The 25,655-nt window shown below is 39.4% G+C and overlaps 1 protein-coding gene across 1 annotated transcript; it reads right to left on the bottom strand.

Moving 5' to 3' along the window:
• Nucleotides 1-299: 299 nt before the first annotated feature.
• On the bottom strand, nucleotides 300-20,440 carry lrrc41.L (leucine rich repeat containing 41 L homeolog). The gene is made up of 10 exons (XM_018258377.2): nucleotides 20,162-20,440; nucleotides 18,877-18,963; nucleotides 17,950-18,020; nucleotides 15,046-16,153; nucleotides 12,286-12,519; nucleotides 11,160-11,324; nucleotides 9,599-9,697; nucleotides 8,152-8,274; nucleotides 6,416-6,491; nucleotides 300-804 (listed from the first exon to the last, which is right to left on the bottom strand). Exons 1-10 carry the CDS (start codon nucleotides 20,262-20,264, stop codon nucleotides 585-587), a joined length of 2,286 nt encoding a protein of 761 aa, XP_018113866.1. The 5' UTR covers nucleotides 20,265-20,440; the 3' UTR covers nucleotides 300-584.
• Between the last annotated feature and the right edge of the window lie 5,215 nt (nucleotides 20,441-25,655).

Here is a 25,655-nt window from a genome sequence, read left to right on the forward strand (position 1 = left end):
GGTAGTGCTTTCTTTCCATGGTACTGCTAATTTTAAATAATGCTTCCAGATGCATGCTAACCTTTAGTGCATTTGCAGAATAGAGAAGAGAATCTAAATTGAGGAAAGCCCTGTAGCGAAGTCAGAATGATAGGGTATTTCAAGCCCCAGAACCTGCTGTGTTTAAAAGGCTGAGTGAGCTTGTGTATGATTGTATTTACATCTATGGAAAGGTGCTATAGTAAACGCATTGTTAAAAAAAAAAAAAAAAAAAAAAGTACTTAAATTAAGACATTACATAAGAAATGAAAGGACAGATAAAATAAAATGCACTTGTAACAATGAAAAATGTGCGCTTTGTGCAAACACTGGTGGCCATGTTTATTCTTCCATAGGACAACACACAGTGCATGCATTCAGGTCCCCACAGACCAGTGGGGCTGAGAAAAGCATTAGCCAAGCCCAGTGTATAGAAACATGCACAAGGGTGAGGCACAGATGAGCTTTGATTGCAAAATACAGTAGCTGATTGCTCCCATCAACCCAGGACACAGCCTTGCATATACAGCATGCAGTCTATACAATAACACAAACGCAGTGGCACCTTACATGACACTGACATGGTCAGCGAAAGCTTGAGCCGATTCCCAGTTGTCACTGACTACACAACAAACTCCTTCCAGGGATTGCAGGGCTTCTTGGGCCATGACTGGGTCTCTGTCTAGCAAGTTTTGGGAAACCGAGAGGTGCCTCAACTTGATTTTCCCACATTGCTCCAACTTTTTTGCGAAATGTAGCAGTCCTTCCGGCTTGATGCAGTTGGAGCTATAGTAAGATAAGAACACAAATTTGTGATTAAGTGATAAGCAGACACAACTTCATAAGGGGTGTTGTGGGTGCAACAATGACTGCCTAGATACTAAAAAAAAGCCTGTTAACCAAGTCAGCTATGTTTGGGCAGTGTGTACAAACTAATTACAAAATACAGAATTCTAAATACCAATCCAAAAGGTTGCTGTATAATGTGCATATTTAGCAGTGATATAAAATGAAAGCAACTGCAGATGCTGAGAATCTGCAACTGACAGGCTGCTTCAGTCAGAGTATAATGCATGGTTTTAACTAGGAGTCACTAACCATCTCTGAATACACCCTCACTCAAATACATTTAACATTGCCATCTGATTACCAGGCAACGGTAGTTATCAAGGTGTAATATTTTTTTACAAATAAAATTCTGTATTAAAAAGCAGCGAAAATGGTCTGTGAAAAATGTTGATCATCTATTTCTGTATTTTTTATACAGTTTATTACAGTTGGAATTTAATCTACGTTCTGTGGAAAAGTAACTTGAAATGCCACAGAACGTAGATTCTACGTTCTGCAGCACTTCCGGGTTCTGGAGCGGAGGAGCGGCTGTTAGAGCCGCTCGCTCCGTTCCGCTTCGATCCCCTGCCCCTAGGCAACGAGCAGAGCAGGGGATCGAGTGGCCCCTGGGGCGCGATCGCCCAGGGGCCCAAAAACAGCAGCAGGCACGTGTTACTTACGTGTCCTGCTGCTGCAGCCTACACCGCGCCGTAGATCTCCGCCCCCACAGCACAGGGACACAGATGACGTCGCAGATCTCTTCCAGGGGCTCTTCCTGATCGTCTGCAACAGTCTCCAGCGACTTTTTCAGGTTAGTGCAACAATTACACACACAAACACACCAACACACACTTATTACAGTAATACACACTTAGATTCACACTTACACACACTTACACATACATTTTTGGGGATTGGGGGGTCACTTACACTCACTGCACTTACACACACGTGCACACGCACAAACGCGCACATAACATGTAATTTACCATTTGTACACACGCACACGCACATACATGGCATTGTGGATTTTTTTTTTTTCTTATCGCATCGTCTCTTTTTTTGCCTGAAAAAAATGTTTTATTGCCATTACGAATAGCGTATTCGCTAACTGTACTGTGCAATATCTTTTGTATGTTATTTCGGTGATTATATTGCAATTTTGGGTATTTTGGTGCATTTTTAGCCATTTTATTGAATTTTTAGCCATTTTATTGCATTTTCAGCTCTGCGTATGTTGTGTTCACTTGTTTCTAGCCGTATAACCTGTTTGGCCCAGCTAAAATATTCAAACTGTGATTCTGACGGCCGATAACACTAGTCTGGAAAAAAAAACATTGATTTTTGTGGTTTTATTGGATTTTTTTGCATTTCACTCTTTACTGCCTTATTTTGTTTTGCCTTGTAAATTTTATCTACTATATATCCATTTGGGGGTCTCTGTGCGCCACATAGTTTGGTATATCTATGCATATTGGGCATCAAAGTGTTCAGTAGACCCCTGGCGTTCATATTTAGGATGTTTTATGCTGATAAGTTACGAAATGTGGGGCATATAATGGGGTAAAATTCAAGCTTTGTGACGATTTTCAGAAATTTGATAAAAACTGTTATGTTCAGCATTGCTTTGCAGTTTGGCAGTTTGCAGTAGGAACACATATTTACCCATATTGGATTTGTCAGAATGTGTACTTTCTGAAAATATATGGTTTTCTGGGGTCTCTGTACTGTTGGGGGGGGTCTAATGTCGCATATTACACACACCAGGTGCTTATATTGCAGCAGCCAGCGCGCGTCAGCCGTGAAAATGTATATACACTATTGTCATTTGGGAGTCTCTGTGCGCCGCATAGTTTGGTATATCTATGCATATTGGGCATCAAACTGTTTAGTAGACCCATATGTTTATATTTAGGATGCTTTATGCTGGTAATGATACATGGACAATACGATGCTGGAAAGTTGAAGCTTTGAGGCAATTTCCAGATATTTCACCAAAACCGCCAAATTTGGCAAAGCCTTGCGACTCAGTAGTTTGGAGCAGAAAGGCATGGGTACCCATTTTAGATTCTGTAGAATGTGTACTTTCCAAAAATATATGGGGTTGGGGGGTAAACATATATTTCTGTGTTTTTACCCCACAAAAATGCAGTCAATGTGTTGATTTTTCATTAGCTGAAGTTACCCACAGGACAATTTGTATGTGCTAACTTCATTTTGGGGCCTCTAAATGCCATATACTTTGGTAAACTTATGAACAATGGCCACCAAAATGTTCAGAGGAACCCTGGCAATCATATTTAGGGTGCTTTTTCTTAGTACGTAATGACACATGGGTGATATGGTGCTGGGAAGTTGAAGCTTTGAGGCAATTTTCAGATATTTCACCAAAACCGACAACTTTGGGAAAGCCTTGCGACTCAGTAGTTTGGAGCAATAAGGCATGGGTACCCATTTTAGATTCTGTAGAATGTGTACTTTCCAAAAATGTATGGGTTTGGGGGGTAAACATATATTTCTGTGTTTTTACCCCACAAAAATGCAGTCAATGTGTTGATTTTTCATTAGCTGAAGTTACCCACGGGACTGTTTGTATGCGCTAACTTCATTTTGGGGCCTCTAAATGCCAGATACTTTGGTAAACCTATGAACAATGGCCACCAAACTGTTCGGAGGAACCCTGGCAATCATATTTAGGGTGCTTTTTCTTGGTGCATAACGATACATGGGTGATATGGTGCTGAGAAGTTGAAGCTTTGAGGCAATTTTCAGATATTTCACCAAAACCGACAATTGTGGGAAAGCCTTGCGACTCAGTATTTTGGCGCAGAAAGGCATGGGTACCCATTTTAGATTCTGTAGAATGTGTACTTTCCAAAAATATATGGGTTTTGGGGGGTAAACATATATTTCTGTGTTTTTACCCCACAAAAATGCAGTCAATGTGTTGATCTTTCATTAGCTGAAGTTACCCACGGGACAGTTTGTATGCGCTAACTTCATTTTGGGGCCTCTAAATGCCAGATACTTTGGTAAACTTATGAACAATGACTACCAAAATGTTCAGAGGAACCCTGGCAATCATATTTAGGGTGCTTTTTCTTAGTACGTAATTGTAATGGATGCTGTACCTGATTCCCAAGATGGCGTTCCGCTTCCTCACCGCATGGCCTCTGCTGGTCGCAGTACTGTGACGCCCCCTTCTTCCCGCCCTGTGATTGGGCGCCGGCGACGGAATGGGCGCCGGCGTCAGGACGCCAGCGTCAGCATGCCACTGCGTCCGGACTGACGCAACTGCGTCCGGACTGACGCAACCGCGCCCGGATTGACGCAACCGCGCCCGGACTGACGCAACTGCGTCCGGACTGACGTCAGCACGTCCGCAAATTGGCGCGAAATCAGGCCTATTTAAGGCAGCTCCTTGTACTGCTATGTGCCCAATTATAGGTCTTGTTTCCAAGTTCCTGGGTGTGTTTATGCTGTTATAGATTTCCTGTGTACCGACCTTGCCTGTTATATCGATCCTGTTTGTTTGCTGCCTGAATTAACCATTGCCTGTTTTCCTGACTACTCTCTTGATAAACCCTTCCTGTACTGCGAATCTGGTCTGGTCTCCTCCTTGGTCCTCACTTCAATTGTGCCTTCGGGCCCTTACAGTAATGATACATGGGCGATATGGTGCTGGGAAGTTGAAGGTTTGAGGAAATTTTCAGATATTTCACCAAAACCGACAATTTTGGGAAAGCCTTGCGACTCAGTAGTTTGGAGCAGAAAGGCATGGGTACCCATTTTAGATTCTGTAGAATGTGTACTTTCCAAAAATGTATGGGTTTGGGGGGTAAACATATATTTCTGTGTTTTTACCCCACAAAAATGCAGTCAATGTGTTGATCTTTCATTAGCTGAAGTTACCCACGGGACTGTTTGTATGCGCTAACTTCATTTTGGGGCCTCTAAATGCCAGATACTTTGGTAAACTTATGAACAATGACTACCAAAATGTTCAGAGGAACCCTGGCAATCATATTTAGGGTGCTTTTTCTTAGTACGTAATGATACATGGGCGATATGGTGCTGGGAAGTTGAAGGTTTGAGGAAATTTTCAGATATTTCACCAAAACCGACAATTTTGGGAAAGCCTTGCGACTCAGTAGTTTGGAGCAGAAAGGCATGGGTACCCATTTTAGATTCTGTAGAATGTGTACTTTCCAAAAATGTATGGGTTTGGGGGGTAAACATATATTTCTGTGTTTTTACCCCACAAAAATGCAGTCAATGTGTTGATCTTTCATTAGCTGAAGTTACCCACGGGACTGTTTGTATGCGCTAACTTCATTTTGGGGACTCTAAATGCCAGATACTTTGGTAAACTTATGAACAATGACTACCAAAATGTTCAGAGGAACCCTGGCAATCATATTTAGGGTGCTTTTTCTTAGTACGTAATGATACATGGGCGATATGGTGCTGGGAAGTTGAAGGTTTGAGGAAATTTTCAGATATTTCACCAAAACCGACAATTTTGGGAAAGCCTTGCGACTCAGTAGTTTGGAGCAGAAAGGCATGGGTACCCATTTTAGATTCAGTAGAATGTGTACTTTCCAAAAATATATGGGTTTCGGGGGTAAACATATATTTCTGTGTTTTTACCCCACAAAAAATGCAGTCAATGTGTTGATTTCTCAGTAGCTGAAGTAAAGTCCTGAACAATTTGGATGTGCTAACTTCATATTGGTGTCTCTAAATGCCAGATACTTTGGTAAACCTATGCATATTGGGTATCAAACTGTTCAGTGGACCCCTCGCAATCATATTTCAGGTGCTTTTTCTTGGTACCTAATATAGTTTGGGATATGCGGAGCAGCAAAATAAAACCTTTGAAATGATTTTTCAGAATTTTGAATTTTTTGTTGAAAAACCGCTATGTTCAGTCAGACAAGCTTTTATGTTTGGTAGTTGGGAGTAGAGAGACATAGTTACCCATTTTGTAATCGGCAGAATGTGTACTTTTCAAAAATGTATGGTTTTCTGGGGTAAACCTACGGTTTCAGGATTTTTTGCCTTGGAATCTAAAGCATGCCGTTTTCTGCCTTAGTGCTTTCAAAATTCGGTAATATACTGCCGGGAGTTTTTGCTGTACAGAAATCCTAAATCTCCCTAAAACTATACATATCTGGTATTGGCACGTTCGAGAGACATAAGGCTTTCCAAATCAGTTGGATTTTCATCCGTAAAATGAAATATTTTTCTGGTATAAATTGATATACGATGAAAAATGGTAATTTTTCATTTTTTTTTGGTATTTAGCACTATAAATTTTTTTGCACAGGTGGAAATACATGAAAACTCAGGCAGATTTAGAAAGCTCAGTTTCTACCGAAAAAAACAATGTATAGTTTTCCTAGGTAAACTATAGGTTTCCCCTCAGAAAATGCCCCTAAAGTGAGAGAGCACAAAATGTTTCAAAAACGGCTGGCATTTCGCGTAACCAAAATGTGAAATTCTGCTGGCACTTAAAGGGTTAATCACTGGAATGTAATTAAACATGGAAGGAGAATGCTAACAATACCTGACATCCAGGTAGTGAACAGAAGACAATGAATCTGGGTTATACAGATCTGCCAGTGCAGCCAGTCCATCATTACCTGATGAGATTAATGGAAGACAGTGACACATTACTGACAGGATAGATTCGCTATATAGCTGCTAACTTGTCTTCATTTTTATACAAAAATCTGTCAATTCCCAAAAGGATAAAACTGCATTGTCAAAGATATAGCAGGAATGTCAAACCCGTGCAGTCCAACTGCAGTAAATTCCCAGCATCATTATCCAGCCATTAATACCGTGCCAAGTATTTCACTAGAAATGGAGCACCTTAATTGCAGTATACCCTTTGTTCAACTTGAACTCAGTGAAAAGGGCTTGTGCTGAACAAATGTTTTGCACATGTTTTATGATGAAAACATTGTTTTATGTTATTTCATGAGCCAAACAGGGCAACTAAAGCTACTACAAATAAATACAAGTAAAGTCAAACGGCACTCACTCTAAAACACAACATAAAATTCTTGTGAAATATTTATTTAGAGATCTTGGCACAAATAAATATTGCACAAGGATTGCATGTAGCATATTGGAGTGAGTGCAGTTTGACATTACTTGTATGTATTTGTGGAGCTCTGAAGCAACAAACATAGCACAAAATTCTACACATGTTTTATTTTAAATTGAAGCTACTCTATGTTTGATCCTTGCGGCAGAGATAATTCGATTACCAGCATAAAGACAATCAGATGTCCATGATGCAGGGAATTATTTGTAAACTGGGAAATTTATTATTTTCCTTACAATGAACAAATATGGAGTTTGCCCTGTTTAGCTCAAATAACAAAAAACAAATATTTTTGTGGTTACAACAATAGGCAAAAAGTATGTTCAGCACAAGCCTTATTTATTGAACCTTCGGGCACTAAATCCCTTGTTTAAGTTTAAAGGGGTGGTTCACCTTCAAACAACTAGTTGGCTTCAGACAGATCACCAGAAATGATGACTTTTCCCAATAGCTTTCTATTTTCTAGGTGTGTTTTTGTATTGTTGAAGTGTAAAGTGTCATATACAACTTTCTATAGCAGCTCTGGTAATGGGGGGGTCGCCGACCCTGTAAACTGTTTTAAATTGATACATTTAGTTACACATTTCTTATCTTTGTCCCTGCTGAGCAGAATCACTGGGTTTCATTACAGGAGCAGAACAGGGGTCCCCAACCTTTTTCATCCATGAGCAACATTCAAATGTAAAACGAGTTGGGGAGCAACACAAGCATGAAACAAGTTCCTGGGTGGTGCCAAATAAGGGCTGCGATTGGCTATTGATGGCCTCTATGGGGACTGGCATCCTACAAAAGGCTCTGTTTGGCAGTACATCTGGTTTTTATGCAACCAAAACTTGCATCCAAGCCAGGGATTTAAAAAAAAGCACCTGCTTTGAGGCCATTGAAAGCAACATCCAAGGAGTTGGGGAGCAACGTGTTGCTCACGAGCTACTGGTTGGGGATCACTGGTTTAGAGTCTGCACATGAATTACTGAGCGTCCAGACTCAAACACCAGAGTCAGGAACATTCAATTTAAAACTTAAAAAAAACAGTAGAATTGAAAAAAGTCTTTATTTCTGGGGGACAATCTAAAAACAACTAAACTGAAAAAAGTGTTTTGAAGGTGAACAACCCCTTTAACATTCACTTTGTATAGCTAATCCAATTAACCCTAAATTACAATAAAAATTACTATCTGAAAATACAGTACCCAGTCGGTTCCCACACAGCTTCAGGATTTTTACAGATGGGTTTCTTCTCAGGGCACCAACAAATGCAGCCAGGAACTCGTCTGTGCCTCTTTCAAAGAGTCGGCAAAATGAAATTTTGATTTCTGCAGGACAAAGGGGAGTAGTAATTAAATATAGAGATATTGCAGCATTAAATATATATTGGTAAAAGCCGTGTTTTATTTACTAAATATCATTGATAAATTGTATGTCAGATAAAACCCTGTGCTGTACCAGATTTTATGTAAAATTTAAGGAAGAACGGGTCAGCATCTTTAAGATACTGAAAGGCCAATTTCCTTGTTGACTGATTCTGGAATCAAACGTTCTGTCCTAGTCAAACAAAGTGATAATGAATCCTAGTCTTTATTATTTTAGCAATTATTTAGCAAGCAGTCTGTTCTGGCTAGTGCCCACACAGCCTATCAGAACTAAACAGGTGGCTAGCAAATTCAGATTTATCCATGTTTCTGTTTTTTCCCCCCATGTTCTTTTTTGTTTCATGGGGCTCTATGTATTACAATTCATAGCATTGTGCCAGCTCAATTAATCTTAAGTGGTGTCTTGCAACTAACCTGATCAATTATGACGCAATTAGCAATGGATAAATTCCATATTGCTTATCTGAAACAGTATTTTGCTGTCAAAAAGTGTAGCAAGGTAAAGTAATAAATCCTCATCTAGCAACCCATAGAAAGATGTTTAGTTGCAAACCAGCGCTGTACAATATATTGGAGCTCTAAAAATACTTGATAATAATAATGGGTTACTGGACAAGTAGGAATCTTAAGACCATTTATTACATTACCTACATTCTGAATTATTTTCATTGCTACTGTATTATTTAGGTTTCTCTGGTAAAAGGGGTTTTTGTGAAAGACACTGGAGGCTGCAAACAGTTTTATGGACTACTACCCTATGTGGAGGGCTAAAGCTTTGCAGCAAAGAGCAAGACCTGTGCGGTAGTGATGTGCAGGAAAAACCCGACCTGCACATCACTACTGTGCGACCAGAATGCCAGTGGAACAGGCTGTTCTGGCTAATCTGTAAATTACATTTTGTTTCTCACTTAAAAATTCCATTGTGAATTGAAAGTTACTTGAATGCTGTTGCCTTTCTACAATTCACATTTGAGTGAATTCCCACAATACATAAATAATGACATGTAGTTTATATTGCATGCCAGTTATTTATGTTTGATTTAAGCAGGTTAGGTAAAACAGCCCAACGGCATTCATGTTGGTCCTCTGTAATGTGAAAGCGTTCTATTCTACCCAACCCCCCCGTAAAGATGTCACTTCTAGATGCTGTAAACCACTCCTTTAGGTGCCTACAAAGAGTCCTAGGTTTGCATGCTCTAGAGCAGATACTGTTCTGACACTTATTGGCTATAAATGAAATTCATCTTGCATCAAACATGTATTTTACCTTCTAGGCTAGAAGAGTTCAATAAGAGCACAATTTCACTGTGCATATCTGTCATCTTCATGTCATGAAAGCTCAGCCTCCTGAGGGCTCTGTTATGTTCTGCAAACATACACACAAATCGTTTAAAACAAGTTAATCTAGTTTACACAAGTTCAGCGCATACTGATCCAGAAGTCAGTTCAAGACTGCGTGACGAGGACTATGACATGAAACCACGCGTGTTTCGTTTCAATATTGTATTTCATTTAGTTTACAGTAAAAACTAGCTTGTAGAACAAGTAGATAACCAACATGTCAACTATTTGGGGCAGGGCCCTTCTTTCTACTGTGTCTCATATCACACGGCACTTAAAGGAACAGTAACGCCAAGTAATGAAAATATCATGTATCGTTGCCCTGCACTGGTAAAACTGATCTGTGTGATTCAGAAACACTACTATAGTTCATATAAACAAGCTGCTGAGTAGCAATGGTGGAAATTAAAAAAAGGCTATATGGCACAGGTTAAATAGTGGATAACAGATAACATTATGTTCTACAGAGCTTATCTGCTGTGTAACTTGAGCCTTTTCTCCTTTGAATAGTTGCACACAGCAGCTTTTTTTTTATAAAACATTGTAGTTTTTCTGAAGCAAACACAGCAGTTTTACTAGTGCAGGGCAACACTATTATATTTTTATTACTTTAAAACAATTAAATTTTTTGATATTACTGGTCCTTTAAAGTGACACTGACACTAAAAACTACTCTTCAAAATATTAATGTACATTAAGAGGCCACTTTATCAAATGTCAAATTTCGAATTCATGTGAATTTTTTCAATGTTAATAAATTTGAATAAACTGGAAATTTGATTGGGGGGTTTATTAATAAAAAAAATTGAATATCTAACACTTAAACGAATATTACTGACCCAAATAGAATTTGACTAAACTCGAATCGAGTTTTTTCTCAGAAGAAAACTCAAATGTCAGGAAGGCTAGTAGCATCTTCAAATTGGTCAATGGACCTCTCCCATTGACTTATACATTAACTTGGCAGGTTTTAGGTGGCGATTAGTTGAATTCGAATTTTTAATGGGGCAAGATTTGATATATCTTGAAATTCGAATTAAAATTTCAATTTGAACCTTAAAAAATCTGCCCCTTAAAGTTACCTATAGGTCATATTGTGGTTTTTTTTTGCCAATAGGTCTGCTTTTGTATATAATTGTTACTTGAAGTTCTTAAACCTGACTGTTTTGCCAACTTGACTGTCCCGTCTCACCTTGTCAGTTAAAGAGTTTTTAATGCTAAAGGACTTTTGCAGCACAAATATGGAACATAGGTGATTACATAGGTAATTGCATGGGGCAAATACTTTTATGGCAAAATTATAAATAGAATGCAAATACAATGCTCTGATGTAAAATGGTTTCAGTATCTCTTTAAATTTCTGTATTTATACTTATGACGTTACTTGTCCTCCTTGTGTGTACTTTTGCATACTGTAAGATTCTACAGCGCTTTGTATCTTTGTAGCCCTTTATAAATAAAGTTATTCATACATACATACATATTACCTGCAAGTGTACGAAGCACACACTTCAGATCTTCTGAGCAACTAAAGGTAGCATTGTCCAGGGAAAGCTCCAAGAGGAATGTAGATGCTTTCAGCACAGAAATTAATGGCCCCGCTGGCAAAGGATCCTGTGGGAACCTGATTTCTAATTGTTTTAATTGGTTTTCTGTTGCAAAATACAAAACCATATGTGCAGTAAGTTCAAAGCCACAAAAATCCTCCCGTGCAGATGAAATTACTTTCATTAATCTTGTTAAAAAAAAAATCTGTTTTATAGAAAGTCCATAAACTTTCTCTTTCGGTCACAAAAGAATGACACCATTTTTACTGCCAAATTCTCACTTGCAAAAGTTGCTTCCGTCTCACCAAAAGAACTATATCAGGCTCCCCAGGTAACAAATGCTATCCATGTTGCCCTAGCACAGGGGTCCCCAATCTTTTCTAACCATGAGCAAAATTCAATTGTAAAAGGTGTTTGGGAGCAACATAAGCATGAAAAAAGTTCATGGGGTGCCATATAATGGCTGTGATTGACTGTTTGGTAGCCCCTATGTAGATAGGCAGTCTACAGGAGGCTCGGTTTAGCGGTACACCTGGTTTTAATGCAACAAAACCTCCACGTCAAGAATTTAAAAAATAAAAAGTACCTGCTTTGAGGCCACTGAGAGCAACAGCCAAAAGATTGGTAAGCAACATGTTGCTCACAAGCCATTGGTTGGCAATCACTGCCCTAGCATAAGAAATGTTTTGAGAGAGAACATTAGTTAGCATGTGCCTCCTCTTACTTACGCCTCTGCTAATGCTACACACACCCTCCAAGATAGGGCATAGATTTAGATGGTCAGGCAATATGGTTAAAAATGGCCAAACTACCACAGGAAATCTTGCATTTATATCCAGCGTAATTTTTTCACTGAACATGTTGCCTTTTACTGTTCCAAAAGTGGAAACTGTAAATCTCTCATAAAAATACTAGTTTTCTCTCTTATTTAGACTAAGTTATGTTTATATATTTTATTTCCCTTTATGCTCTCTGTCTGATATGCAGAAAATGGAAAAATAAAAAACTTTATTGTACAGGTAGGGATCATTTTCCATGGCCTTTCCCTTAAAAAGACCAAGAGTACCTTTGAATTCTGCTGGAATGTCTTTCGGTGTCTCCTTCTCATTGTGGTTCTCCAGATCATAATTGAGAGACAAAAGCTGAAGTGAAGGAAATGTGGTCAGGATAGTGTTGGCCAAGTCCAAAGTGGGGACATATGTTGTAAAATCGCTAATGGAGAACATACTAAGAGAGCAACCTGGACATTGGGAAAGTGCAGAGAGGGCTTCCACAATAAGGAAGATGTTGGCACCTAAATCTGAAACAAAAAGAAAGTGTTTTCAGTAGATATCAGCATGCACAGAGGACCTAAAGAGAAATATAGGTAGGTAGAAGTGGGGAGCAGTGACTGTGTTTTTTACATGTGACCTGTATGTTATTATTATCATTAATAATAAAGGCCTTTATCAAGATTTAATAAAAGCAGGTGATATGAATACTTAAGTCTACTGTTGTAAAGTAAACCTTTAATGAACAGGAAGGGACAGGGCCTTTCCAAAAAAAAAAAAAAAAAAAGGTTTGCAGCCGTCTGTACAAACAGATATTCTTATCCAAACATGCATATATGTAGTCTATAAATGATACTATTCAGAAAATGCAGTCTCTGCACCATGTGAACTTTTTCATATATTACATGCAGGAAAAGAACACAATGGCATTGTAGTATTGTGATCTTGTTATTTATCTGTAAGGTGCAAAGCGAGATCTGAAATAGGCTACAGAATGCACAGCTAGCACTATAATTATGTTATGTCCCTTTTTCTCCTGTCACCTGTGTACAGTAGATATTGGTGTTTTAGATGTATGCTAAAAACACTTATATTGGTCAATATCAAAGAAAGGGACAGTGGGGATGTACTAAAGCTGTCCCCTGAATCAAGGGCGGGAAGTAGAGGCCTACATGGAACCAGCAACTGCAGCCTGAAGTACCTTCCTGCCGTAGTGGGTGTCAAATGCAGCAAAGGTGCCAAACTGGTAAAATTTGGCAAAAGTATGGATTGAAGTCCACATTGCAGCCTTGCACAATTGTTCCGCTGAGGCTTGGTTTTCGAAAAGCCCAGGGCACACACATTCCGAAAGTGGAATGTGCCCTGATTGAGTCTGGGGGAACCTGACCCTGTGATGAATAGGATCTCTGGATGGCCTGTTTTACCCAGCGAAATATGGTAGTTTTAGTAGCTGGTGTGCCTCTGAGAGGGCCTGAGGGAAGGGTGAACAAGGAGTCTGATTGACGGATGTCCTCGACCCGGTGCAGGTAAAACTTGAGGGCCCTAACGGGGTGGAGGGTGTGCAGTGCCGCTTCCTTCGCATTGGAAAGGGATGGGCAGAAGGTAGGAATCGTAATTTCCTGGTTGAGGTGGCTTTATGTGGGCCACTCCCTGAAGAAAAATCTTAACATCGGGGAACAAGGCAAGACGTCTTTGGAATAGGATGGAAACAGATTTCAGCGACCCGAGGGACATGTCCAAGGACAGTCCCTCCTGTAGAAAGGCCAGAAGGTGTGGAGTGGAAAACTTTAGTGAATTGAAACAATTACGTTGGCACCACCGATGGTACGTGAACCAGATCCGATGGTACGTCTTGGAGGAGATGACAAAGGGAGGGAATCAATGCTGGATGGTCAGTGCAGAGCACAAGAGACCCCGGTGACATCCTGAAGTAATGGATCAGACTACTCAGTGTAGCTGTCCAGCTCCATATAATGTGAAGGAATTGTAATGAAATAAAAAGAAGAGGAAAATAAATACTAAAATACTCCTGAATGCAGGAGACGGTCCTAACCTCCTGAGGACACAACAAAACGGAGTGTCTCTGCCTACAGAGGAGGGGTATAGCAGGAGGAGGAGGGATCGAGTTTCTATTTTTTTTTTATTGTGTCCTGCCTCCTAGTGGTGCCAGCTATACCCCACTGTCCCTGTGTCCCCCAAGCAGACCTGCAGAAACAAAGATTATCGAACAGGACACTGACACAGAACTGCTGTGTTCTACAAGGACTTTAGAGTTCAAAGTTAAAGGTCATCCTATTTGCTAGGGTCTTAGAATGTTTCTACAGAACAAGGAATGCATATGTTATCTTCTGTCACAAGTATTCCTAGTGCAAGGCCAAGAAATTCACAAATAATCTCAGGAACGCCAACTGCACTAATACCATTTTGGACACTGTGCTGACATAGCGGATTAGCCATTTTGCCATAGAGACACCTGTTTGGCTAATGTGCTGAGACAGTGAGTCCGTTTTTCCTTAAGAGAGACACAGTTATGCTAAAACAAGGATGATAATTGGATACCATCAGATGAGCCTCATGGACGAATAAATGATTAAATACCAACATTTTCTAATGCTAAATGGTCCCCCATGTACTCGTGAGCTATTATTTAATACTCTGTATTAATGTATACCTCAAATAAAGATGTCTGGTTAATATTCTGAGTGAATTTGAATGGTTTGAAAACTTTGAGTAAGTATTTATTCAAATTCAAGATAGACTTAATCATTGTGGGCAAAAATTCTACATCCTCAATGGAGAATCAAATGGGAAGAGCGAGAATATAAAAAGCCGACATTTATCATTATAAGAAAATATGACAACCTGCACTAGACCTCGGAAAAAGTTAATTAGTGAATTTTATACTAAACTAGTCTATAGCTCTACATGTTTATTATATCCCCTCTGAAGCACATCTTGTCTGTAACATTAGAAACGACTAACAAAAGAGGTTGGCTACTCAATTACAAGTATATGCAATACATGGACATTTAAAAATAAAAATTATTTTCACATACCATTGTATGCCATGGTCAACCTTTCCAATGACACCCAAGAGCGGAGAAGATGACACAGAAAGCGGCAAGAGCTTAGTGTGAGGGGAACATTGTGCAAATTAAGAGCTCTCACACTTCGAAAACGATGGGCACCATCTGGAATCTGACTAAAAATGCTTCTTTCCTCCACAGGAGGCAAGTCATCAAATAAGTGCACTGTAGACACTTCTGAAGGCTCCTTGGCACTTTCTTTATATCCTTTGTTCATGTTCAAAACTTCTCCCTCTCCCGTGCTGGGAACACTGAAAATGAAATCATACAAGTCATCTGGCTCTGATCGAATGCCGTCCTGAATATCTGCGCCTGATTTGAGATTTTTTCTTGAGGTAGATGCTACTTTACTGCCAAAAGTATTGGGAGGCAGCAATGATTTATGACATGTTGCTTTACTGGAGTGGGTGCTCCTAGATACTCGACGTGGTGGGGTTTCAGCACTGCTGCGATCAGAACAGCCGGTGACAACACTGTGACTAATATTCAAAGGCTGCAGGCTTAGCAAGGCACTTTGGCTGCCTGTGTCCTCTTCAACATTGTGCTTAGAATGCATATATGAGAAATCTGTAGAGCTAGAGGACTGCAGAAGGCCTGTCTCTGGTCTTTTTACCTGGAGCACATCACTGTTATCATTTAGTGTTTTTTTTATGCAAAATGGACAGGGAAAGCTTGTATTCTTCTGCCATAATCCTGCACTTATACTAAGTATCAAAAGCAAAATATTCGAGTCAGGTGAAGGCCAGGATAGTAGAGAAACCCTGTTCACCTGGCCATGATGTATGAGACGGTGGAGAAGCAACCTCAGGGACCTTTGTGTGGCTTGGTCAGAAGAGCGTAGGTGGAGGAACTTTAGAGATTCGACAGACCTTGCAAGACATTCTAGCACCGCCGGTGTAAGCTCCGATATACCTTGTTGCTTATTGCAAATGGTAAGCTCAGAAACATGCCGTGCACTGTGCACTAGAGGAGAAAACCGCTGGTCATTTAAACGCTCATCAGAAGAAACATTCAAAATCCCCCGAAGGACATTGTGAAAAAAAGCTTCTAGAAATTTCTTCCTCCAACATGTAACAGTCTGCAAGCAAACAAGTTGATTTATTAGTTGTATAGCGGTCTCATTTATAAAACCCTCTCTGTGCAAATAAAAAATGTGGCTTCAGTCTATAAAAAAAAAATTATTTATATGGTGTATGTATATATATGGTGTATGTATATATATATATATATATATGGTATATATATATATATATATATATGGTATATATATATATATATATATATATATATGGTATATATATATATATATATGGTATACATATATATATATATATATATATATATATATATTATTAACAGTGCTTAGTGATGTCATTGGTTATAATCGGAGCTTAGTGGTGTCATTTCTGTCACGAATCACTGAAACTTGTGTATTATAATAAATATAGTACCCCCTGTTTCAAAATATGAGGATATTAGAAATCACTTTGGTGTTTATATGGTCGGGAAACTCCTTGCTTGGTAACTTATCCTTATATTTTACAAGAGGGGGTACTTATTCAATATATATATATATATATATATATATACATATATACATATATATATATATACATATATATATATACATATATATATATACATATATATATATACATATATATATATATATATATATATATATTCAATATATATATATATATATATATATTCAATATATATATACACATACATATATGTGACGTCACAGTGACGTGTGTGGGGGATTTTCCATTAGGGAACAAGGAAAACAAATCAAAAAAGCAACAAACAAAGAAAAAACAGATCAAACTGTTTTGATCTGTTTTTCTTTGTTTGTTGCTTTTTTGATTTGTTTTCCTTGTTCCCTAATGGAAAATCCCCCACACACGTCACTGTGACGTCACTATGTTCTGTTTCCCGCCATTTTAGGGTTTAAAGGGTTGGTGAGTGTTTGTATGTTCACTTTGAGAAAGGCTTGAGTGTGAGCCGAAACGTTAGTTGTTTTTTGATCCAAATAAACACCTTTTTTGATTTTGATAAGTCCTGTGAGTGCAAGCTTCTTTATTTCACTATATATATATATATATATATATATATATATATATATATATATATATATATATATATATATATACTTAGCTTTAAAGGAATTGTTCAGAAATGTTTTTTTTGCAAAGCCTATTTATCCAGTTTTTATTTTTACACTGAACTATTCATTTAAACTGATCTGTCTGTGTATGAGGCTATCTGCTGGCCACAGAGAGTAGGACTGGGCTGAAGGTAGAAGTTTCTAGGTAATCTATCCATTTCTCGAGAGAGCAGAAGCCTCTTTATTACTCAAAATCTACTACTATGAAAAAACTAAAATCAATTCCTGAAGCACATTTACTTGAATTGCTGGACGGGTGGCATACCCTTTAAAATTACAATATAGCTTAGATACAGGTGTAGGGCCTGCTATCCAGAATGCTTGGAACCTGGGTTTTTGCGGATAAGAGATATTTCTGTAATTTGGATCTCCATATTTAAGTCAACTAAAAAATAATTTAAACATTAAATAAACCCATTAGTATTGTTTTGCCTTTAGTCAGTATTAAGTATATCTTAGTTGGGGTCAGGTACAAGGTACAGTTTTATTATTAAAAAAAAAAAGGAAATATGTTTTAAACTTTTGAATAAATTGATTAAACTTGAATCTATGGGAGATGGCCTTCCTGTAATTTGGGGCTTTTTGGATAACGGGTTTCCGGATAACGGATCTCATACCTGTATTTGCTTTAAGTTAGCAGTTCCTTTTTTTCTATTTTGCACTATTCACTCTTTGGATGATGCGAACACTAGTTCCTAACTCACCCCAAACCTAGAAGGCTTGCTTTTCATAACGTCATTCCACAGCTTGCACCAGATAGACTGAGTAGAAAGACCTTTAAAAAAAAAAAAGAGGAGGAAAAAAGCCATACCTTAGCCAACAATGCAATAATCAGCTCCCAATATCATTCCCCCTCCCCATCATCTGTTCATACCACTGTTTACCATGGCAAACTGAGGATATTCTGTTCTGGTCCTCGAATACCAACACAGGTGCAACTTGGTAATAAAAGCAAATGTCTAGATTGCTGTAACTGATGGGAGTGAGAAACATCAGGCTCCAGTTCCAAGCCTCATGGTTTATCACACAGCATTATGAATATAAGGGTTTCAAATTCAAATCATTCTACATCATGCAAAAATTGCTGAATTGTATCCAAACCCAATCCTTTGATCCTTGTGAGGTAGACAATAGATTACCAGTGCATAAATAAACCTCTCTATAATGGACTCCTGCTTACAAAACAGTCACAACCAAGGAAAAACGGAGGCTTAAATGACAGTTATCTAATTATCTACCTCAAAAAAACAAGTCCCTTCAACAGACCAGCAACACCAAGAAATAAAAGTACTATAAATGCATTTACACACAATGTTCCCTTAAAGTAGTAGTTCACCTTTAAGTTAACTTATAGTACGTCACACAATTTCTAATTCTTAGCCACTTTTTTATATATTAAAGTTTTATTAACACAATAGACCAGATGGCTGGTGATGCTACAGTACATTAAAAACTAAGTATTTTACTTTGTATAAAAGACATATGATTTTTACATATAAATGTATTCAAATGTTGTCAAATTAATATTTTTTATTCTTGGTGATACTGGTTATTTAATACCTTTACAGTGTTGCTGCAGAAGTACATTTCAAATCATCACACCCAGATATAATGTTAATGTACAATCATACCTTTTTTAACAGCAGTCTGTTCTATTCTCTCAAGATAATAAATGTTTAATAGTGGCAGAATTCCTTGCAGGACAACAGCTGGCAGCCCTGTAAGAACAAGCATTTCCAAGTAAGAAACAATTTTTCTCAATGGCCTCCAATATAAATCACATTCACACATTAGAGAGAACTACATCAGAAGACATTTAGCTTGCTCGTAAGTTATTTGGAGTGTGGGAGGAAACCCACAAAGGCTCGGGGTAACAACAAGCTGTGCACAGGAATCAAACTGAAGACCCTTGACCTATTCTAAACATATCTCAGGTGTATACTATATACTAATACTATATTGCAGAAGCATGTTATATGAAGGAAGGAAAGGTTATGAATGTTAAAGATGAACCTCTCTCACCGCTTGCCCTATTGTGTTATGTCCCTGAGATGACAGGAGTATACAAACGACGTGTGCTTGGCGGATGAATAACAAATATGGTAAATCCATGTGTGTACTACCAGACTTTTCTTAATTTTTTTTTCTTTCTTTGTACCTACTAAGACATTGGCACTATGCTACCTGTAGCCACCCATCATAGTAATCACACAGGCCACTCAACCTACATTAGGGAGTGGGAGCCAATTGAGTACACATGGCGTGACATGCAAACTTGCTTCTGATTGGCTCACGCTCTGCAGCTAAAACAAAACAGTCACCAACCAGTTCATTTTAGCAGCCAGGGGCACTGACTTAGGGCATAATAACACAACAGTTATTGTAGCAGGGCTAATAATTATTAAATAGAATTATAAAAGAGGCATTAGCATCCCTTAAAGCGGATTAAAAAAAAAGCCTTAGCGAAAGCAGAGGTTTTGAAAATGCGCTTGACTTCTATTTAAATATAAAATACTCATTTATCACACACTGGAGCTCTGTAAAACAATTCATTATCAAGGTTAATGGGGACATCATTAAAGCAGTTATAAAACTTTCTATGGACCATGAAAGCAGCCATACAACATACACACTGTCAATGCCACGTAAGGTTCCTGCTTGTAGGGATTGTGATCAGCATTTATCTTTCTAAGCACAATACCTGATATGAGAAACTACATAGAGAAACCGCAGTTCCCACAGTAACCCCGTGGGGTTGCAATAAACTTAGAGCTGCAGCGCAGGGCTAAATAACAAGTGGGATAGATAACAAGCATTCAAGAAAACCTCCGTTTGTGAGAAGAGTATAGAGAAATGAAAGGAATGCTAGTATTCCCCCAAACGTCACCAGGGCGCCCGGGTGTTTCACAGACTTACCCCACACGTCATGTTCCAGTTTCTCCATGTTGGCATTCACTACCCTGGCACAAAGCTCAAATAGGGTTGCCGTCCCTCCAGCATCTTCCACCGCATGATCCATGGCCTGGGTTACCCTGATTACATCCACTTACTCATTTCAGGGGCGAACCGAAACCAAAAGCAGCGGACAAGTCAAGAGGGAACAGAACGGGCGACGAGCCACTTAGCGAGGATAGAGGGCAGCCATCTTGAGAAGGTCAGCCAGCTCTGTTTAGATCACGTGAGGAAGGTGGCATCGCCGTTAACTAGCCATCTTGCGAAGGTCAAATGTCTTATGGCAGTAGATTGTAACCTGGTGTAACTCAAATAAAATGCCCAAACTCGTTGTTGCGAGCGTTTTTAATTGAAATTTATATGAGAGTTTTTCATTTCTAGAATTAATCAAAATGGTAAATGAAATACCCAACTATCCCTTTTTCGGAGGGACAGTTCCTCTTTTGACAGCTCAACCTGCAGTCCCCTCATTTGAACTGGAAAGTCCCTATTTTCTCTGCACCGAACAGCCAGAAAAAGAAACAAAGTTTCTAACTTAATAGGATTTTGGCAGATAGCACAGAACACCAGGTGCAAATAAGATACTTTGTAACACAAAATAGAGAAGGAGAATTATTTTCAAACTTTCATAACCTGACATTGGCATCAAGCATCATTTTACCGTCCAGGTGGCAACACTACAGAGGAGGCATATGCCTAGACCAAATCGGTGGGGGTCTGGGTGCGAAAACACGTACCTTTTCTTCTTGCCTTACCCTCGTTTTGGCCCCTTTGATGGGGGGACCCTGTCTTGGCAAAAAAAAATCTTATTTATTCTGTGGTTGGGTGCTAGGGTTGTCACCTGGCTGGCGGTAAAAATGCCAGTTGATCCCAATGTTATTAATAGGGAAAAAAGATAAAAAAGATAAATATAGGCAGGCTGGTATTTTTTTTTCCAGAAAAGGTGGCAACCCTATTAGGCGCTGCTCCAGTGAGGCGAGTTGAAAAACTCGCCTCAGGAGGCAGTCCCCAATGGTTAGCAGGTGCAGCAAAAATCCTGCTCCTGGTAACTTTAAGAGCCAAATTTCCAGTTTTCAAAATGGAAATTTAGCTCTCCAAGGGCAGAGAGCACAATTCTCTTTGTGCTAGCATCGTGGATTCCCCTGGACTAGGGCTGCCACCTTTTCCATAGGTGAACTATGGGCAAGGGGCAGGGCGGCTGACATAGGGGTTGGGGTGGATGACAACAGGCACAGGGCGGGTGACGGTCTAGGGTCGGTCTGTTGCATCAGTGGGCGGGGTTATAACGAATAGCTATTGGCTGGTTGCCATCCCATTAACGTTAATGTCCTGTCAGGAATTCCCGAATTGGGATCCAATTGTTTCCTACCCTGGGCCCCTCCGGCACCAATAGAGTTGCCACCAGGCTTGTATTTTACCGACCTAGCCGGTAAAACACCTGCCAAGGCTGGGCCGGTATTTCAAATTTACTGGCAATATAGCTGCCGGTAATTTGTAATACCCTTAACAAAAGCCCTTGGGCCCTTCGGTGGAAATGTACCTTTTCTTCTGGCCAACACGCCATGTATCATTCTCCGCCCCCTTAGTTCCCGCCCCCACCACTGGCCGGTAATTTTTTTTTGAAAAGGTGGCAACCCTTAGCACCAAAAAGGTGAGCAAGGTTCAAGGGGGGGGGCAGTAGCAAGCTGCCTAAGGGTGGCAGAGGGGCCAGGATCACCCCGGGCTGTGGTGCCAATTGTTTCTTCAGGTAATCTAAAAGAAAGAGACACTATCACTTTGTTTATGCAGGTTGTTTTTCTTTAAACTACTTATATGGTATATAAAATGTATATATTTTATATGAGTGGTGCATGTTGTAAAACCTAAAACTGAGTAAGCATTCTGCTAAAATTTTTGGGAAATGGTATAGGCACCAGATAACCAGGCCTGGAACTAGGATTAGGGAGCTGAGGTGTCTACCTAGGGTGCAACCATTTTGGGAACAGGGGAAGAGGGACAGAAATTGCAGAAAATTATCATGGTTTATTGCATTAAAGTGGACCTGTCCTCCAGACAAAAAATCTGTATAATAAAAGTCCTTTTCAAATTAAACATGAAATCCAATTTCTATTTTTTATTAAAGCATTCATAGCTGTTGTAAGCTCATTTAAAAATCTCAGCTGTCAATCAATTATTGTCTGCCCCTCCTCTATGCCAGTGGCATAGAGGCGGGGCAGACAATTACTTTCACTTTCCATTTAGCACTTCCTAGATGTCACTGTTCTTCACACATTCCCCCATTCTCTTTACCGTTTAATTGTGTAGCCAGGGCACCGGGTCCCCCATTCTGGTGCACAAACAAGATTCTAAAATGATACAAGACTTACCTTAATAACACTGTCCACAAAATGGCTCCTGCCTGCTTGCTATAATTATGAATTCCCAGACTGAAGGAAACAAGATTCAAATAATTTATAGTGTAATTAAAGTTCATTTTGCTTGACTAATGTGATAAAATAGGATTTGGAATGGGTTTTTTTGGGTGACGGGTCCCCTTTAATATTGTCTAAATACCATGATGAATTATCATCAACAATTTTTACTTTCCTTTGTAAGTTGGTCCATGTTTGCCCTTAAGCGAAAAGGAAAGGTGTAAAGTACAATCACTGGGGTGTACCAAAATTTTAGGAGAGTAACATTGCCAGCTTGTTTTTCATGGATCTTCTATATCAAGCATGTCCAAAGTCAGGCCCGGGGGCCAATTGCAGCCCATTTTCAAATTTACACCGGCCCTCAGCCTCCATCATGAAATTAATAATAATGTGGCCCGCCAGCACAGTGCAATCAGGAATCTCGTAGCTGTAGCAGTAATATTTGGGCACATTAGTAAAATGATCTACCACTTGGTCTGTACTGCTGCCTATGTGCTGAAGATGTTAGCAATAGACATGTACTGGCACATAGTGATGTACCGCTCTTGCATACTTCTTTAGGGCTGAAGGTGTCAATAGACGTACTGGCGTGCCTGTACAGTAAACTAAAGAAGTATGCGAGAGCAGCACGTCACTACGTCCCAGTATAAGTCTATTGCTAACACCTTCAGCACACAGGCAGCAGTATAGACCAAGTGGCAGATCATTTCAGTAATGTGCCCAAATATTACTGCTACCGCTATGCAATTCCTTGTTTAAATGAGTTAAATGATGTTAATGGTTCAAAGAATGTCAGGCTGAATGGTCAGCTCCCACACATTTTCACCTCACTAAATCTGGCCCTCGTTGCAAAATGTTTGGACACCCCTGCTCTAAATGGAGAGTATGAGCAACAGAGTGAAAATGTAGAGCCGCCCCCCACTAAATTGTGTCCCCGGTTTCCAATCACTTCAATACATTCCCTCGATTTCTGCTGATTTTTGACTAACTAAGTAACATCGACTGGAGCAATGTGCATGTACATGCACAGAGCAGTCTGTTTGGCTTCAGGAGCAGTTGTGCACATCTTTAGAGGTCACATACCCGCAGGTCCCCAGACTGCGCACTCTGCCAGGTTGAAAGCTCTGAGAATGCTGTTTTTTTTACTCTGGCTCAGGTACGCTATAGAAGATCCAAGAAGCAGAGGAAGATTGCAGTGTGGTGGTCTTATAGGTGCAGGGCCCTCTTTTCTTCTTGTATTGGTTGGTTTTTGTTTGTTTTTCTGTCTGTTTAAAGAGGTACTAATAGTTAACTTTTGTTATGTTATAGAGGGGCCAATTCTTAGCAACTTTTCAATTGGTATTCATTTGTATAGCTCTTGAATTATTTGCCTTCTTCTAACTCTTTACAGCTTTCAAATATAAGGCTAAGTAATTAATACAGATAATTACTACATGGTAGCACAAAAACCATTGCAATTAGCATCAGAATTTAATAATCAGCCCTGTAGCATCATCTTATATTACAGGCCAACTTCATTTCCTGCTTGATAATTTGCACTGACCCTTAAGCTTAGCTTCTCAACAGCTGCTCAGAGCCCACTGAGCATGTGAGTGTCCAAGATGGTGACCCCCTGTGACAAGTTTGAAGTCCTGGATCATTGCTGCTATTGGCAAGCTGAAACTTTAGGCTGGTGCAATAAATTCAGTATATAAAATATGGCATTTTTAGCCAGATTAATTTGTAGGGTTAAATTCTCCTTTTTAATCCACAGACTCATCTGTTATGCATTATGATGTATCTGTTAGGGTTGCCACCTTTACTCAAAAAGATTACCGGCCAATGGGGGGCGGGCACAAAAAATGTAAAAAGGGGGCGTAGCTACGAGACGTGCCGCAAAATGGGCGGAGCAACATCGAAGGGACGTCCACGGCGCTGGAAAAAGGTAAGTTCTTTGCGAATTGGGGGCAGGCCAGGGGCTTTTTTTTAAAGGGTATTACAAATTACCAGCAACTGCATTGCCGGTAAATTTGTAATACCGGCCCCGGCCTTGGCAGGTGTTTTACCGGCTAGGCCGTTAAAATACTGGCCGGGTGGCAACTCTAGTATCCGTGTATGCGCTACTATGACATACAATAGAACCCCATTTTACATCCCCTGATATTTATGTTTTCCCTCATTTTACATTGTTGTTTTGTGACCCTATATATATATATATATATATATATATATATATATATATATATATATATATATATATATTATGTATATATTATTATACATTTTCCTGGATTTTACACCATTTTTTATGGTCCCCTGAAAGACTTAAAATGGGGGTTCTACTGTAAAACTTTATTTAGCTGTTGCTTTTCTCTGTACGTCATGACAGATCTGTACTGTGACGTTACGGAGGATAATGACATCAAACTTCAGCTCTTTGTATGTGTTGCAGCGCGCTCAGCCAGAGAGCAGGGCAAGTCACGTTCATACCTCCCAACATTTTGGAAGTAAAAAGAGGGAAAAAAAAATTTTCCCGCATGTAGTGCAGCAATTTTTTGACCACACCACTTTCTGTGGCCACACCCTCTAATTACCATGTTTGTTTTACAAAATTTGGCAGGTTATGAAAGTTTGAAAATATTTCTCCTTATCTAAACTGTGTTTTTGTGTCTCAAAATTGTTACAAAGTATCTTATTTGCACATGTTAGCTGTTCTGGGCTCTCTGCTAAAAGCCAATTAAGTGAGAAACTTTGTTTCTTTTTCTGGCTGTTCAGTGCATAGAAAAGAGGGACTTTCCAGTACAAATGAGGGACTGCGGGTTGAGCTGTCAAAAGAGGGACTGTCCCTCCGAAAAAGGGACAGTTGGGAGGTATGCACGTTTTAAAAGCAAATGTACTCAGTAACAATAACGTCAGCGGAGCCCTGTAAGCCGCTATGTCTGTCCCACCCTGTTATTATATGTTGATGCTTCTCCCCTAGATGGCAGTGTGGATTCCCTGTGCTCACACCATAACCCGACTATTTCCGATTGCCAACAGTCGTGGTGCAATGAGATTTCGCCAATGAA

This window comes from Xenopus laevis, chromosome 4L (assembly GCF_017654675.1).
Source record: "Xenopus laevis strain J_2021 chromosome 4L, Xenopus_laevis_v10.1, whole genome shotgun sequence".
Lineage (NCBI taxonomy): Eukaryota > Metazoa > Chordata > Amphibia > Anura > Pipidae > Xenopus > Xenopus laevis.